The 18,967-nt window shown below is 46.9% G+C and overlaps 1 protein-coding gene across 3 annotated transcripts in view; it reads right to left on the reverse strand.

The window, feature by feature from the left end:
- The window catches only part of LOC119965332 (solute carrier family 22 member 5-like), a 56,079-nt gene that overhangs the window by 16,560 nt on the left and 20,552 nt on the right, over positions 1-18,967 (reverse strand). For all 3 annotated transcript variants that reach the window (XM_038795951.1, XM_038795952.1, XM_038795953.1), the window contains exons 3-5: positions 13,656-13,756; positions 9,387-9,601; positions 4,294-4,476 (exon numbers count right to left, since the gene is read on the reverse strand). In XM_038795951.1, coding sequence (XP_038651879.1) covers positions 4,294-4,476; positions 9,387-9,601; positions 13,656-13,756 — 499 coding nt within the window. The remainder of the gene's footprint in view (positions 1-4,293; positions 4,477-9,386; positions 9,602-13,655; positions 13,757-18,967) is intronic.

Genomic DNA, 18,967 nt, shown 5'->3' on the forward strand with positions numbered 1-18,967 from the left:
AGTATTTCTTTGTGGACAGACTAGAATGGAGAAAGATATTAAAATCTTAAGGGATACAGGTTTGTGTCAATCCCTAATGTTGTGGGATAAAGGTATTTGTTATCCAGAAGAGAAAGTGAAGGAAGAGGTTCTGATCAGATGCATGCATGGAGAAAAAATAAAAATTCCGTTGGTAAAAATAAACTTAAGCACTAGCTTGAAGAGGGAAGAAGTGGTTGTAGGAATGGTACAAACATTGCCCATTCAAGGGAATGATAGAGCAGGATCACAGACAGGAATGATGCCTGCTGTAGTTGAACAGCCAGTAGAAATTCAGCTTAAAAGAAATTGCCCAGCCCCACCGGCAATATTTCTTGCTTGTGCAGTGATGGGATTACAGGCCCATCAGAGAAGAAAAAGAGGGAGGAGCTGTGAGCAAAAGATGAGACAAATGAGATCAGGGACGGGATTCTCTCAGCCTGGGGCCGGGCCGGAAAATCCCCACAAACGGCGCGAATCGCGCCACGCCGCCCCGACGCCAGCATGGGATTCTCCGCAGAGCGGAGAATTGGCACCATTGGCGTCGGCGTGGCTGGCGGGGCGCTGGTTGGTGGCCACTCTACATGGTCGGCCCGCCGATTCTCGGCCCAGGATGGGCCGAGCGGCCGTCGTAAAAACACCGGGTCCCGCCGGCGCTTCCACACCTGCTCTCAGCCGGCAGGAACACAGCATTGAAGGGTCGGGGGTCGGCCTGTGGGAGGGGGTCCGACCCCGGGGGGGGGCCTCTGATGTGGCCTGGCCTGCGCTTGGGCCCACCAATCGGCGGGCCGGCCTCCTTTCCTATGCGGCGGCTACTGTAGCCCTGCGCCATGTTGCTTTGGGGCCGGCACGTTGAAGGAGGTCACTGCGCATGTGCGCGTTGGAACCGCGCCACTGCGTATGCGCGGATCCCACGGCGCCCAGTTCGCGCCAGGATCGGCAGCTGGGGCGGCGTGAACCACTCCAGTGTCGTGCTGGCCCCCTGTAGGTGCCAGAATTAGTCCTTGGCTCGGCCCGTTCACGGCGTCGAAAACGACGCTGCAGGATTAGAGAATCACGCCCCAGGTTTCTGATACGATCTTCAGCCATCTGAATGAAGATGAAATAGACAAAAGGATAGATTTAGATGTGCTTAATTCAAAGAGACTGATGGAAATTACAACAACGTGGTTCCAACTTAAAACAAATCCATCAGGCAGAATGGGCTGAACGGTAGCATAGTGGTTAGCACTGTTGCTTCACAGCGTTAGGGAACAGGGTTTGATTCCTGGCTTGGGTCATTGTCTATGTTGAGTCTGCATGTTCTCCCCGTGTCTGCGTAGGTTTCCTCTGGGTGCTCTGGTTTGCTCTCACATAAAGTTCCAAAAGACGTGCTGTTAGGTGAATTGGACATCCTGAATTCTCCCTCTGTGTACCCGAACAAGCACCGTAGTGTGGCGATTAGGGGGTTTTCACAGTAACTTCATTGCAATGTTAATATAAGCCTACTTGTGACACTAATAAAGATTATTATTAATGAAAGGAATGGCTGCCAGGAAAGCACAGGCTCTCAATTTTGTGGCAGGGTAAACAGACAAGCAGGAGATCTTGATAATAATGAAACAGGGAGAAGAAGCAAGGTTAAATTCTGACAGTGACTTTCCTAAAATTAATTTGGGTAATGAAGAAATCTGGAAAAATTTAAAGAACTGGTTAAGTTATCTTCCAGATAAGAACTGGGGGCGGAATTCTCCGACCATCGCAGGGGGGCGGCGTGAATCCCGCCCCACCGCCGGCTGCCGAATTCTCCGGTGCCGGAGTTTTGGCGGGAATCATGCCGCGTCGGTCGGCGGCCGCTGGCAGTGCCCCCCACCCCGGGCGATTCACCGGCCCGCAATGGGCCAAGCAGACACCCGTTTTTGGCTGGTCCCGCCGGCGTAAATCAAACCAGGAATGTACCGGCGGGACTTGGCTCTATAGGCGGCCTGCAGAGTCCTCGGAGGAGCGTAGGGGGATCTGGGCCCCTGGGGTGCCCCCACAGTGGCCTGGCACGCGATCGGGGCCCACCGAACAGTGAGTGGGCCTGTGCCGTGGGGGCATTCTTTCTCTCCGTGCAGACTGTCAACCTCCGCCATGGCCGGCGCGGAGAAGAACCCCCCTGCGCATCTGCTGGGATGACGCCAGCACATGCTGTTGGCGCCAACTCGCGCCAGCCCCGCCGGCCTAGCCACTGAAGGTGCGGAGGATTCCGCCCCTTCCGGGCGGCCCGACGACAGAATGGTTCACACCACTCCTCAGCGCTGGTACGACCCACCCCGCCGGGAAGGGGAGAATCCAGCCACGGAGCAAATTGAAAGTTACTGCAGTCCTATAAATGTATTTGTGGGGATAAATTAGGTAGAATGGAGGTAGCAATGCATGATGTTGGTGTGGGGGACACAGTTCTCAGAAACCATGATCCATATAGGTTAAAGCCAGAAAGGTTATCACAAGTACAAAAGAAAATTGAATGTAAGCTCCAAAATGACATTATTGAATTGAGTCCTAGTGATTGAAGCTCCCCTATCATGCTCGTTCCAAAAGCGGATGATACATAAGGGGCTGGATTTTCCTTCGACCAATGCCAAAATCGGGAAAGGCGATTGGACGGAGAATAGATCGTGAGGTCAAAATCATGGCTGGCGCTGGGCGCCCGCCAGAATGCCATACTCTGGTGCCTCGACAGAGGCGTCAATGCGTTCTACTCGGCACGTACAGTAAACGTCGTCCACATATCATTGATAAAAAGATAATAAATAATCTTTATTGTCACAAGTACGCTTACGTTAATACTGTAATGAAGTTACTGTGAAAAGCCCCTAGTCGCCACATTCCGGTTCCTGTTCGGGTAGACAGAGGGAGAATTCAGAATTCGCAGCTGGTAGGGGAATTGAGCCCGTGCTGCTGGATTTGTTCTGCATCACCGACGCGGCATGATTCCCGCCAAAACCCTGGCACCGGAGAATTCGGCAGCCAGCGGTGGGGCGGCATTCACGCCGCCCCCCTGCGATGGTCGGAGAATTCCGCCCACAGTTCTTATCTGGAAGATAACTTAACCAGTTCTTTAAATTTTTCCAGATTTCTTCATTACCCAAATTAATTTTAGGAAAGTCCACTGTCAGAATTTAACCTTGCTTCTTCTCCCTGTTTCATTATTATCAAGACCTCCTGCTTGTCTGTTTACCCTGCCACAAAACTGAGAGCCTGTGCTTTCATGGCAGCCATTCCTTTCATTAATAATAATCTTTATTAGTGTCACAAGTAGGCTTATGTGTCTAGCCCATAGAGCTAAACCAGGAAACAAGTGGGCCTGATCCAGTATTCCCTGGAACCTCTGCGATGCCCCGCCTCCACCCGGATGAACTACTGGTGGCGTGTTTCACTTGTGGTTTCAAAAATCGAGAAACATCGCTATAGACGATGAAGGAGAGAGGAGGCAGGACATGCACAGGTGCTACCATGGGACGCCTGTCCTGCCATTGGCGGGGCTGGCTGGGTGGGGGTGACCAGAGGATGGGACCATGGGGTTGTGGTGCCCTCCCGTGGGATCGGGGTGACCAGGCATGGACCGCCGTTGCCACAGCCTGCAAGGCAGCCAGCTTGCTGCGCACCTCACTGACCGCCCTCCGTGGCCCATGGTTGTGCAGACTAACATCGGCCGTATGGGTACACCCAACCCACCTTCCTCTGCACCCCATCTGTCACTATCTACCCACCACCCTCGCACACCACCCCCACCCTCCACCCTAGTATCTCGCCATTCCACCTCCAATCACACAAACTCTGCACAGATGTCCGCCGGGAGAGGAAAAAGACTGGAGAGGGACCGCTGGACCTGCAGCCCCTCACCGCAGCAGAGCAGCAGGCACTGGACCTGGTTGGTGGACCCGGAGAGAGGGCAGTTGCCGAGGCAGAGGTCAGCATCGGGTGAGCAAGTGAAACCCGGCTGAGCTGCAGTTCCTCATGGCAAGCGTGTCACCACCCCCAACACCACCCCCTTCCAACACCCCCGCCCCCCCATTACCACCAACCCCACACTGCCCCCTCCATCACCACCTCAACCTGAGATTCAATCATGCATTATGTCTTATGTCTTGCAGTATCTTCTGGCAATGAGGCGGGCCCTTCCAGTGTCCCACTCCTGAGCCCAACACAAGCGGATCGCAACGAGGCCAGTAGGCTTTAATTAATACAAGAAAATTAGTCAGATTCCATATAGGCCATAAATTACATACAGATGTTAAACTGATAACTTACCAAGATAAAAAATGTAAGGTGAGATGATGCTGCCAACCCTGGAGGCTGTGGAGCCCACTCCGACACCCATGTTCCGAACCGCGGTTGGGTACAGCTCAGCAGTGTGAACATAAACCATGGAGAAGGCACTCGAGGTCCCAAATTTTCCAGCCATCACCAGTGCGGTGGCAAGTCCTGAAAGATCTAGGAAAAATAAAGACATTAGTTTACAAGCACCTGACTGTACAAATCTCAATATGCTTGGTATATTAAGTGATTTTTTAAATACATATTATTGGCACAGACCATCACCAACGAGGGGCATGAGGTAACTAAAGTAAATAGAGTCCGTTAAGCTGCAAGATTGACCCCGTTATCTAACAGTACTCTTTTTTTTTGTGCCCCGCAGGGAATGCCCCCCCTCAACCCAGGCTGCACTCAGCGTCAATTCTGGCATGAAAGAACTCCAGTGAGTGGAGCGCCTCTGTGCAGGAAGACTCTTAAATGGCGGCCCGATTTTCTGACCCCCTGCGTAACCCCCGGACCCCACCAACTAACCTATAAGGAGGTCATCGAGCACCCCCTGCAGCCCACTTCACACGGGCAGGGCGCCCCTGGGCCCGACCCTGGTGTGGACAAATTACCAGCCTGGCACCTTGGCACTGCCTTCCTGGCAAGCTGGTAGTGCCCCCTGCCAGCCTGGAATGCCACCTGGGCATCCTGGCAGTGCCAGGCAGGCTCTCGATGCCACCCTTCCCAAAGACCAATCAACCGGGGACCTCCGATTTCCTGAAGCAACCTCCCCAGGTACTGTTCCGCCTGGTCCCCGTCTGTGTGGACCAGTACTGAACGGCACCTGACTGGAGTCTCCTCAGTGAGGCTGATAGATGCTGGGCGGTAGTTAGCCCCGGTGCGAGAACGGTCAAGTGGGTTCTTGAACTCACTTAGCCATGCGAGGTTGGGTCTCACGAAGCGTCATGGTCATCGGGAATCCCGAGGGAGTCCTCTCACGGGATCCACTGGCCACATCGCACGCCGGTTCAGGCGGGATGCGACCAGTAGCGCCCTAGGTGTCCATATTGGGAATTCCTGATGATGCTTCCCATCCATTAAAAGTAAATCCAGTAAAAGTCCACAATTTTCCAATGTACGTTTCTAATGGATGAGATTCTGGCCTGCAAGCGTACATTCATAAAGCTGTCCCCTTAATGTTGTGGTGTTATAATTATTGGATTGATGGAAGGTAAAGGCACCTCACCCATTCTGGTATGGTTCCAACAACAAGAACGACAACAACTTAAATATATACAGTACATTTTAAAGAGAAAAATAAAGTCTCCAGCTGTTGTATGGGGATGGATAAAACAAACAACACACAGAGAAGAAATGTGGAAGGGTGACCAAACATTAGGTCAAAATGTGGGGTTTAAGGAGGGCCTTATCGCAGGGGTTCAGAGAGGAAATACCAGAATGTGAGATCTTGGTGGCTGAATAAATAGTTCACAACTGGAAGGTGAAGAGGTTGGATTTGGGCGAAAGGTTGTGGCAAGGTTAATAGAAGGTTTGTGGGGACTCTAGAGTGAAGAAGTTAGGAAATGATGATACACGATTTAACGTCAAGGATGAGGCATCTTATTGTTGCCAAAAGGACTGATATAAGCACCAAGGTGGTCTATGTTAAATAAGTGGAACGAATCATGGATTGGATTCTCCATTCCTGAGACTAAGTGTTGAAGCTGGGGCAGGATTTGTCGACGTTCACGACAGCAGAACCAGTGCTGAACCTGGACTGATTCAGCGACCGTGGAGGGGCTAGCACCCACACCACGTGGAACACAATCGATTCCAATTAAAAATGGTGTGGGATTCACCGGGTCCGTGATTGACATTCGGGCGGCTGACAAGCTGCAGATGCATATACACATTACAATCCCCACACACACTCATCCCAGCCATACAGCTGATGGGCTGGCTGGGGCTAGAGAGTACCTAGGGGAGTGCCCTGGGGAGACACCCATACGACCTGTGGCCCTAAGCTCAGAGTGGGCAGACAGCGGCGTGTACAGCTATATGGCTGCCTTGCTGGCCATGGCAATGGTGCTCCGTGCCCATCCATCCTGACCCCACAGCCCATCTCCTGGTCACACCTGCTACTCCCTCCGGCACTGACAGAAGCCCTCCAGCCATCAGCCTAACTGTCGCCGGCTTCATGATTTTTAAAAGCACAAGTAAAACTACGCGTCGGGACTTCAGCCCATCAGATGCGGAGAATCGCAGACACCCCAGAGAATACAGAGTTGGGCACGCTCCTGATATGCAAATGGTGTTTACTGTACGTGCGTTCTGAAACGCATTGACACTGCTGTTGAGGCAACTGAGAATTTTGATTTGGCGTGAAATCGGCGGCTGCCGCGATTTTGGCGTCGGAGCGATTCTCTGCCCAATCGCGTTTCCAGTGTCAGCCTCTGGAAAATCCTGCCCCATATCTTTGTTTGGATAGATTCTATGGTCAGAAATTCAGCTCGGGCAAATAAAAACTGTGAAGAGGATAGTGTAGAACATCAAATGGACATAGTTGGTGGAGTAGACAGACAGCTGGGTGGCAGATGAAGTTCAATGCGGAGAAGTGTGACGTGATGTATTTTGGTAGGAAGAACACGGAAAGACAATATAAAATAAGGGGTAAAATTCTTAGAAGGCGCACAGGAGCAGAGAGACCTGGGTAAATACTTGCAGAAATCATTGAGAGGTGCAGAAAGCAGTTAATAAAGCATATTGTATACTGGGCTTTATTAATATGGCATAGTGTTCAAGAGTAAAGAGGTTATGCTGAATTTATACAGAATACTAGTTGGACATTAGCTGGAATACGGTGTACAGTTCTGGGAATCACACTACAGGAATGATGTGAGAGTTTACAAGAGTAGTTTCACGGATTAGAAACTTCAGTTATTTGAGAGGTTGAGGCTGCTCTCCTTGGAAAGAAACATGCTAAAAAGAGATTTGATAGATGTTGAAAATTATGAGGGGGATGGGCAAAATCACGAGGGAGAAACTATTCCTGCTCGTAAAAGAATCAAGAATGAGAGGGCACAGATTAAAGTGATTTGGAAAAGAGGCAAGCGCAATGGGAGAACAAACTTTTGCACACAACGAATGGTCAGGAATGCCCAATGTGCAAGGGTACAGGGAAAACGTACAGGATGGAACAAAGCCGTGATGCTCGTTTGAAGAGACGGTGCAGACACAATGGGTTAAACTGCCTCCTGCTGCACCTTAACAATTTTGTGATTCTGAAACAGTTCTTGACTAGCCGAATATTGGGCCTAATTTATAAGGGCAATATTATGAGGTATTTTGAAACACCCCATTGTCTTTCTGTTTAACGCAATGGCAACAGACCCATGAAACTAACCCTTACAATAATCTGCTGTTAACAATAACTTTGGATCAAAATGGGGTGATGGCAAAATCAGGTATAGAAGAGGGTTTCAAGAACCATCTTCTTTGTGTATATTAAGTAAAGGGGCTCTGTGCTTGAGTTTTGGAAAAGAGATGTGGATCCATTTTTTGAACTTACTATCTGAGGCAGGTGCAGATTTCCGGGAAAATGGTTGGAATCATTTTCTGATTCTTCTCGATTGGTGTGACACGAATAAAGATTATTAAATTATTCTTATTTATTTGAAATCGAGGGGTGGGATTCTCCGCTCCCGGGACAAAGTGACCGCCCCGTCGTGAACGCCGTCGCGTTTCACGATGGCGCGAACAGGGCCCGGGCACAACCTATTCTGGCCCCCTCGGCGCTGGAGCGGTTCACGCCGCTCCAGCGTCCTTACCTGGCGCCTACCGCGTATGCGCAGTTGGGGCAGCTCAATCCTGCGCATGCGCAGTTGGGTCGCGCCATCCTGCGCATGCGCGGGGAACCTCTTACGCGCGCCAGTCCCTCACCAACATGGTGCCGGTGTTCTGGGGCCGGCCGCGGAAGGAGGTAGGTCCGCGGGGGGAGAGGCCGGCCTGCCGATCAGTGGGCCCCAATCGCGGGCCAGACCCCATCGGAGCCACCCCCCCCCCACAGGCCCCCCCCCCCAGCGTTTCCGCACAGTTCCCGCCGGCAGCGACCAGGGGTGGACGGCACTGGCGGGAACCTGTCATGTCGGAGTGGCTGCTTTGCCCATCCGGGCCAATTGCTGTGATTCTCCGAGTGGCCCGGCGCGATTCTTGCTGCGCTGTTTTCAGGGGGTGGGAGAATTGCGTGTGGGGTGGAGAATACCACCGGAGAAGTCTGTAGTATATTGTTGATAAGTATACCTTTTGTTCTTTTAGTCAATTTTTAAGTGTATTGTTGTTTTATTTTTATACTTTATTCAATAAACGTAAATATTTTTTGTAATTCAATGTCTGAGGACGGGATCTAACGGTTGCGTCACACTCAACCATTGCCTTTAATTCTTAATTAGCTTAATTTTCTCAAGATAACAGATATCAAATCCACTTACTGTAATCAACAGCATATAGATGGAGATGCAATGTATTACAGGGCTTGGGTTCAGCAGTATTTGTATTTTGGACATATTAATAAACAGCACAACATACGTCCTATTCAAGTGTCTAGTCCTCATTTTGCAAAGATAAACTAAGTTTCAGTTGTTCCATATTATGATAAAATATAAGATTTTTGTATTTTGCATAGAATTCCTACAGCACAGGAGGAGGCCATTCGGCTCGAAGAGTCTGCACCGATCCTCCGAATGAGCACCCGGATCCATGGCACTGTGAGGCAGCAGTGCCACCTGAATAACTAGGGATAAAAAGGTGATTTGACAATTCTGTTCTTCTGCCAATGCTGATGTTAAATAATGTATGAAGTGTGTAGGAACTGGCCTGGATTAATTACCCAACAATTTTCCCTCCCTCACTGTTCTTCTCTCAGCACCTCATCTTTGCAACATAGCTAAGATCAACAACATTGTGAAGGGTCTCCATAGTTTGTGGAACAGTGTACTGAATGCTAAAATCTCTCAAGGATTACACCACTTACATATTTCATTTCATCATGAAATATTCAACAAATTTATATTTTGATCATTTTAACTGCACGGTAAACAAATTACTTGAAGGTACGAGTTGGATGAAGAAAAGGACAATTCCACCAAGGAAAAGTATGCCGGAAAGGCTTAACCTTCGGGGAAACCTCTGGAGAAAAAGCCAAGCTGATAAATAGGCCGGAACCTCGATAGCCGCAGAGAAGAAACAATTCAAGTAGTCATCACCATGGAGATTGGGCGTGCTCAAGGACAGGCCAAAGTATTCAGCAGTTAGAATCATCCTGTGAAAAATAGAAACATTGTCTTGTAGAATAATCTTCTAAGTTTTTCTCCCACGTCTCTCTTTTTCAATTTTTGTTTTATTAGGATTTTTCTTCTCTTTCATTTGTGTTCCCTGTTCTACCAATCATTTTCCACCAGGCATCAGGCAGAAAACCCGCTCTTCTTATTCTATATTAATCTCAATTAAAAGGTGAACATAAAGATTTCCTTGAGCTAACTATCCTTCTAAATTTACCTCCCTCCAGTGAAAAACAGCAGTATCCGTTATGGAATTTAAAAATCAAATGCTGTATACATTGCTGTATGTATGATTCCATACCAAGTTTTATCCTTCCATTGCCTCAAGATGTAACCACAGCATGTTGGTTACCAATGATCCATCCAGCTGCTGACAGACTGAGAAAGCAGGTTCATTATCAACTACCCTCAGTGCTAATAATCATACAATTATCCATTGAATGGCTACAGCACATAAAGAGGCCATTACACCTGTGATGTCTTTGCAGCCTCTCTGAAGAAGTAATTCATCTCGTGCCACTCCCCACCTTCTTTCCCATAATGCCGAATATTCTTCCTCTCTGATAATAGTCCCTTTAATTGTTAATTCTCCATCACATTCTCAGGCAATGCATCCCAGGTTTTAAACACTTGCTGCATGAAAATGTTTTTCAACATACTGCCATGAAATTTTTTTTCCACATACTGCCATTGCTTCTTTTGTCAATTATATCTATTTTATACTCTGCCTTAAGTTTATTGAAGTATTTCCATTCTTTCACACTCGACAACTGGATTTTAGTGTTATACTTCTATTTGGACATACATGATAAACTGCATTATTTTCTTAATTTTTGATTGTGATATTAAGTATCTGTGGCATTGGATAATATTACATCTTCTCTCCTAACATGACTTTACAGATTACTAAAATAATCCCACAAATAGTTACAGAAGAAATAAAGAAAAGATATAAGAAACTCATCCATTTCCGGTGAAGAGTCATATTGGACTCGAAACATTAACTCTCTTTACATATTTGTTACCAAACTTGCTGAGCTTTTCCAGGATTTTCAGTTCTTAATAAAGTGAAGTTGTGTTTTTGTAAAGGGGATGCAGAGTGAAAACTCAGAACCTCTACCATTGCGCGGTTGAGGAAGGCTCCTTCCTTTGCATGGTAGTGCTATCACATTGATGGTACCTGTCTGCATAAGAGGTTGCACACTATGGGACAGATTTCTTCCCTTTGGGAGGGAGACAAGGACATGTTGTTGTAAGGGGAGCAAGACGTCGTTGCTTACATGTGCAGGAACATGCACTCCATTGTTCCAGCAATGGGTGAAGCAGTGACGAAGCAAGAGGGGGACAGGACACCTCAACCTTCTTCCAGGTGCCCCTTCTCCTCGAGGAGCCACAGAGGTGCTATCAGGGACCCATAGAGAGGAGGAGAACCAGCCAGACATCCCAGGGGCTTCAGCCTAGGATGCCCTGCTGCTCCACCTTCCCTCAGTTAGTGATCCCATCAACCCCAGCATCCTCACATTCCCTCACTGCCTCACTCCCCACCCTGGGTAGTCTGTCCTCCTTCCCTGCAGCCTCCCTCCCTTTCCCCATTCGCCTGTCTCCCATGTCTAGCCTCTGCTGCATCCTTCCACACTATCCCCCCACCATCCCCAACCTGCTTACAGTGTCCCGTTTTCACTCCACCCTACCCCACCTTTCACTCTTCACTTTCCTCCCATGCTTAGCTTATCCTACCGGCACCCGAGTGAAGAGGGTACAATTTGTGAGAAGTTCACAAGAATGTCAAAGTAGTGCCCATTCACCATAGCTCGCCTCGCCAGGTACACACTACTAATATATAGTTGTGAATGTGAATGTTGTAATTTCTGACTGACGGGAAACTTAATTTTGGTGAAGTGGCCTTTTAATGAGCATCCATAGCATGCTGCATGCAAAAGAGTTAACTGACATTGTTTGTTGTGAAGCTCAACCTGTCTCTAACCTGCCTTTGATAACAGAATTCCTAAAGTTCATCCTGACGTCAGAAAATTGAATTTTGGCCTTCCACCAAAATAGGTTTCGCATCTGCCAAGCTTCCTGCAGCTGGAGCAACTGCTAGATTCTACCCTTGGAGGTCAAAAGGCAGGGTAAATGAACAAAGAAACACTAGTTTGCACCTTGTAAAGTTGTGTCCAATTCTGGGAACCACACTTTAGGAATGATGTAAAAGCTTTGGAGAGGGTATTTAAGAAATTTAATACAATAGTTCCAGGAAGTATTACTTGGATAAACAAAAGAGGTTTATATTTCTCCTTGGAGCTGAGAAGTCTAAGATTAAGATAAATATGAAAGGCTTCTAATATTATGCTGGATTTAGACATATTGAGTAAAATGGAGCTGTTTTCAAAGGCTGAAGAATCTAGTCAGGGGCCAGAATTAAGGCGATTGACAAAAGATACAGATGCGGCATGAGGCAAACCATTTTTACTCAACAAGTGATTAGAATTTGGAATACAATGAATTTGGAAGGCCTGATCACCTTCAAAATGGAATTAAGATAAATATCCGAAGAAGAAAAACTTGCAAGGATATGGGCAAAGCAGGGGAGTGGGACTAACCGGATTGGTCTTCTAAAGGCCTTTGGAAGAGAAAGAAAATGTTCAATATGTTCACTTTTCTTTTTCCTTTATGGGTTTCTGGACTTCACCTTTATGCCCCTGTTGTGTGCAATTCTGGTCACATTACAGGAAGGACGTAATTGCTCTGGCGAGAGTGCAGAAGAGGTTTCCAAGAATGTTGCCAACCTATCCAAGATTGGATAGGTTGGAATTATTTAGCTGGAACAAAGAAGACCGGGGGTGACTTAATTGAGGTATACAACATTATGAAGGGAAGTGATAAGAGTGGACAGGATAAAATTGTTTCCCTTGATGGAGAATTCTAGAACCAGGGCACACAGATTCAAGATAAGTGGCAGAAGGTGCAGAGGGGACATGAGGAAGAACTTTTTGCACAGGGGGTAGGGGAGTCTGGAATTTGCTGCCCAAGTTGGTGGTGGAGGCAGAGGCCCTAAACTCTTTTAAAAAGTACCAGGATATTCACCTTAAGTGCTCTAAAATATAGGACTCCGGAGCGGGTGCAGGAAGGTGGGATTAAAAAGGGCACCTGGGTATCCTCGGGCTGGCCTGGACAAGATGGGCCGAATGGCCTCCTTCTGTGCTGTAATGTTTCTATGGTTCTATCAGCACTTCTTTAATCCATAATGCGACCATTAACATTCCCTTTGTCTTGTGTCCATGACATCCTTATCAATTTCTCCTGAGCTCTGACCTATCACTGATTTTCTATTCTGTCCCACCTTCTCCACCCTCCACAGCTATACAATCCATTATTTTCTACCCCATTTCATTTTTGGGGCTAGTTTAGCACAGGGCTAAATCACTGGCTTTGAAAGCAGACCCAGGCAGGCCAGTAGCACAGTTCAATTCCCGTACCAGCCTCCCCGAACAGGCGCCGGAATGTGGCGACTAGGGGTTTTTCACAGTAACTTCATTTGAAGCCTACTTGTGACAATAAGCGATTTTCATTTTCATTTTTTTTTCCTGAAGAGTCATACCGAACCAAAATGTTAGCTTTTTTCTCTCTCCCGATGCTGCAAGACCTGCTCTGTTCATCCACCATTGTCTGTTTTTACGTTTGAGATAAGTGCTAATTACAATTATTTGTCTCTCAGGTTTTTAAAATCTTTATGAAGCTACCCAATAACTATGTACATAAATAACACAAGGTTCAATATTAAAATGTACAAATAAGGAAGGTTTCATGGATTTAAGTCAAGCAAGATAACACAGTCAAATTAACTGGTGCTCAGCTTTGTTTTTATGAAAGTGTGTGAACAGAAATTAGACTAACTGTGTCACATAACTCTTATCCTGCTGATCTTTCTTAATATTTTATCTATTTTTGTTATTTTTTTTCATACAGTGGGAGTAATCTTAATCTGTTGGTCCAAATGGCCTCATTCTCTATTCTATGATTCCATGAAATACTCACCAAACTAGAAGGTTTATGATAGTGATGGTTCGGATATTACGGGTTTTAAACAAGTGAATAATTGAATAAGATTGTTTAGTTTTAGCCTTCATATCTTCAAGCTGGAAGGAAAATAGAGAGGATTCAGTATTATTGCTGATTATTAGAAAAAAAATCAAGATTACGATATATTACCATCAAGTCATACTGGATATGGATGATCCAGAAACCTTTTTACTAACAGTGCCCTATAAATGATCATATTTGTAGTTTCTTTCATTCCTCACCCCCTTCACCGATTGTGTTGACCCTCACCACCTGTAGATAAGAAGTGGGGCTCAGTATAAAAAAACATTTTATTGATGTAAGGATATGTCATAATACACTATTATTTTTTAAATCTTAGTTTTTATAAACACGAGGGAAGTAGGAGGCGCACAGTGCAAATTAATACAGCAATGAAGAGACTGAAGCTATTGATTTGCAGTGATTCCTTGGAGACAAGGGTTACCCTTTAAACACCTTTTTGACACCTGTGAAGAGCCATACCACTGATGCAGTGGAAAGCTACAACCAGAGCCTCATGAGCATGAAGGGTGATCACAGATAAAGCCATTGGATTGCTGAAAATGCAATTCCGGTGCTAGAAAGGTCAGGAAGCTCTTCAGTATTCAATAATAACATTGTCGTTCTCTGCTGTGCATTACACAACATTTTGTTGCAAAGAACACTGAAGATACACAAGAAGGAAGGTGAACACCACTCTGAGGAGGAGGAAGAAGTGGATGGATGAAGTAGTGCCTGATTTACCCGCAGCTGCTTGCCGAACTGGCAGAGGAATCTATCATGGGCTTATCCAAGTACAACTCAGATAACCTGAGTATTTGAAATCTGATGGTACAACAATGCTAAACCTAGTACCCTCCCTCAAACGCAAGCTATTCCCAGAGTAGGAAGTCCCTGGGTTTCATTCGCACCTTGCTTATCATACACTCTGGTTGTACCGTTCCTCTCAAATCTAATGTTCATTTGGAAAGAAATGGCAACAGTGGAGATTTCAAATCAAGTGTGTTTTTCATTTGCAACATGCAACAATTTTAGAATCACACCAATAAGTATCAAAGTTCAACTAAGATATTTTCTGATGAGTTCTATATGCTGCTAGCGCTGTGGCTTGAGTGTACCTGAATTTAAAATGTACATGTTCGTAAAATTACACTTCTCACTTCCGCGGCGGGGCGGGGGTTCCCGGCGCCGAGGAGTGGCGTGAACCACTCCGGCATCAGGCCGCCCCAAACATGCGGAATCCTCCGCACCTTCAGGGGCTAGGCCGGCCCCGGAGTGGTTTGCGCCGCGCCAGCCGGCGTGGAAGGAGTTGGCGCCACGCCAACTGTCGCCAAAGGGCCTCCGTCGGCCGGCGTGGGTTGGCGTATGCACGGGAGCACCAGCGTGTCCTGGCGTCATCCCAGTGCATGTGCAGGGGTGGTTCATCTCCGCGTCGGCTATCGCGGAGGACCACAGTGGCCGACGCGGAACAATAGAGTGCCCCCACGGCACAGGCGCGCCCGCGGATCGGTGGGTCCCAATCGCGGGCAAGGCCACCGTGGGGGCACCCCCCAGCAGCCCGATACCCCCCGCGCCCCCCTGAAGGCCGCTAGTGCAGCCAGGTCCCGCCGGCAAATACCCGGTGTAACATACGGCGGCGGTACTGGCCAAATATGGGCGGCCACCTGACCCATCGCTGGCTGGAGAATCCCGCCCCTATGCATATGTTCGTACATTTATTTCAAACATCATGCACTGCTGTCTACTCTTCATGTACAACCACTTAACCATCATTGTTTAATACATGAAGACACAAATGTCTATCCAGTACTTATTTCAGGTGTCCATTTTTAAAATAAGCATATGTTATAAACATTAATAATCGAGGTATCACACTCATCTGTGCATGTATTCTCTCAAATATTCAGCACAGTAAATTTTGTTCTTCACAGAGCAGAGGCAGTGAGCTGGATTTTTATAGAGGTTTCAGGATCCTGAGATTTGGGGACCTTTTCTGGATCAAAACCCCATTATTGCCTCAGTTCCTGAGGCCTGACGAGACTTTTGAAACATAAGGTAGGAGCAAAAGTAGGCCAATCGTCTCATCGAGTCTGCTCTGCCATTCAATGAGATAGTGACCGATCTGATATGTTAATCCTCAACTCCACTTTCCCACCTTATCCCCATAATCCTTAATTCCCTTACTGATTAAAAATTTACCTACCCCAGCCTTGAACTTAACCACCAAGCCTCTACAGCCCTCTGCAATAAAGTATTTGAGAGAGGTTCGCTACCCTCTGAGAGAAGAAATTTCTCCTCATCTCTGTCTTAAATGGTTTGCCCCTTACTCTGAGATTATGCCCTCTGGTCCTGGACTCGGCCATAAGGGGAAACAACCTCTCAGCATCTACCCTGTCAAGCCTCCTAAGAATCCTATATGTCTCAATAAGGTTGCTGTTCTTCCTTCTCAACTCCAAAGAGTGCAAGTCCAATCTACTCAATGTCTCCTCATACGAAAATCCCTCCATACCTGGGATAAAGCTAGTGAAGCTTTGCTGGACTGTCTCCAATGACAGTGTATCTTTCTTTAGATATGGGGACCAAAACTGTTGACAGTATTCCAGGTACGGTCTAACTCGTGCCTTGTATAGTTTTAGCAAGACTTCCCTATTTTTATACTCCATTCCCTTTGAAATAAAGGCCAACATTCCATTTGCCTTCCCTAATACCTACTGAACTTGCATACTAGCTTTGTGTGATTTGTGCACGATGGCCCCAAATCTCTGTGCTGTGGCTTTCTGCAGGGTTTCTCCATTTAACTAATATTCTGCTCCTTTATTCTTCCTACCAAAGTGCATAACTTCACATTTTCCAACATTATATTCCATCTGCTTAGTTTTTTGCCCAGTATTTAACCTGTCATATCCCTCGATGGACTATTTGGGCGGGAGTTTCCAGCCATTTCCACTGCGAGATCTTCTGGTACAGCCAACGGCAACCCTATGCTGCAGGTTCCCGAGCAGCGGAGGGCGTGACTTACGGGAAACCCCATTGACAGCGGCGGGACCAGAAGATCCAGTCACCGGTGAATGGTGGGCTGGCTCCACTGCCGCAAAGCATGCCATGGGGGTCAGGAAAATCTTGCCCGTTGCGTCATTCTCGCCCTTTGTCTTCCCACCTATTTTTGTGTCATCCGCAAACTTGGTAATCGTACATTCATTGTCCTCAACCAAGTCATTCATATATATTGTAAATAATTATGGCCCCAGCACTGATCCCTGTGGCACTCTACTAGTTACAGATTGCTATCCTTAAAGTATCCCTCGGAACTCAACTCTGTCTTCTAATAGTGAATCATTCATCCATGTGAATATATTACCCCCAACACCATTCTTATTAAGTAGCCTTTTGTACTCTACTGTATCAAATGCTTTTTGGAAATTCAAATAGATTACATCTACTGATTTCCCTTTATCTATCCTACTCATTACCATCTCAAAGAATTCTAATAAATTTGTCAGGCATAATTCCCCCTTCATGAAGTCATGTTGGCTCTGCTTGATTATATTATGTATTTTTAAATATTCGGCTATTACATCCTTTTATAATGGACTCTTAACATTTTCCCAATGACAGAAGTTAAGCTAACTGGCCAATAGTTAACGGTTTTTGTCTCTATCCCTTTATGAATTAATTAACAGTTTTCCAATCCTCTAGGGTTTTCCAAAATTTAAGGATTCTTGGAAAATTATTACCAGGGCATCCAGTATCTCTGGAGGTACTTCCTTTAATATCCTAAACTGCAATCCAACAGGTCCCAGGGCAAATCGGTCTTTAACCCCATTAGTTTCCTCAGTACTTTTCTTCGAATGATAGTTATTTAATTTATTTCCTACTCCACTTTTGTTCCTCGATTATTTAGTATTTTGGAAATGTTATTAATGTCTTCCACCACGTACACTGGCGTAAAAAAGACTAGCAACACTGGGCGAACTGACAGAGGAGCTCAAACTACCGACAAGCAGGAACTTGACACCTACAGGTAAAGCACTTTCTCCGCAAGTAAACAATAGGATACCCCAGGGCCATGGGAACCACATTACTAGAAGACCGATTAAACACGGACAGTAAGGGGGAAACGGCGGGAAAATCTACGGACAGCAACAGGACAGGACGAGATTGCCATTGGATAAAGTCAGACGAAAATGGGGAGATGAACTGGGGACAGAAGTGGGCTGAGAACTCTGGAGCGAAGCACTGAGCAGGGCCACCTCCCCCTCCTCCTGCGCAAGGCAAGGAGAAGTTACTTCGTGCAATTCAAGATGGTGCACAGAACGCACCTAACTAGAACTGGAATGAACCGTTTTTTCCTGGAGGCGGAGAATAAGTGTATACAGTGCCAGAGAGGCCCAGTCAACCATACCCACATGTTTTGGGCCTGCCCCAAACTTGTAAGGTTCTGGACAGCCTGCACCGAGGCAATGTCCAAGTTTGTGGGGGTGAGGGTGGAGCCATGCCCGAGAGTGTCAACCTTCGGGGTATCCGAACAGCCAGAGCTACACATGGGGAAGAGGGCCGACGCCCCAGCTTTCGTTTCCCTAATCGCACACCAGAGAATCCTGCTCAGCTGACAATCAGCAGCACCACCCACAGCTGCAGACTGGCTGGCAGACCTGGCAAAATTTCTCCATTTGGAGAAGATCAACTACACCATCCAAGGGTCAGAAGAAAGCATCCTCAAAGCATGGGAACAATTTGTCGGCCTCTTCCAAGACCTATTCGATGCCAACAGCAATTAGGGGAAAAAGAGAGAGGTGGGCGAAGACAGACAGGGGCACACAATTCTGGGGGGAGGGGGAGGGGGGAATTCAGGGGAACTACAGGGAGAAGCATGGGAGAGGGGGAGGGGGTGGAAGCCACACCCCCATCCACCTCAAACCCACGAGGCATGCAACAGAAAACAGAAAGGGAAGGGGTGATTGAGGGAAGGGGAGAATAGGAGCTAGACGACAGAACACACGGAATGAAAAAAGGGGATACCAAGAGGAGCCGGGGGGAAGGGGGGGGGGGGGGGACACCAAGACTGACAATATGTGTATAAGAACTACACGTGCTGTAAATATTAAACATAAAAAGTGTTACTGTGTATAAATTGAAAATACCAATAAAAATAATTTTTTTTGAAACACTGGCGTAAAATATTCACTTAACTCATTTCCTGATTCCTCATTATTATTTCATTTTCTAAAGGGCCGATGTTCACTTTGGCCTCTACAAAGAACAAAGAA

The sequence above is a fragment of the Scyliorhinus canicula genome, chromosome 4 (genome assembly GCF_902713615.1).
Source record: "Scyliorhinus canicula chromosome 4, sScyCan1.1, whole genome shotgun sequence".
In the NCBI taxonomy this organism is placed as follows: domain Eukaryota; kingdom Metazoa; phylum Chordata; class Chondrichthyes; order Carcharhiniformes; family Scyliorhinidae; genus Scyliorhinus; species Scyliorhinus canicula.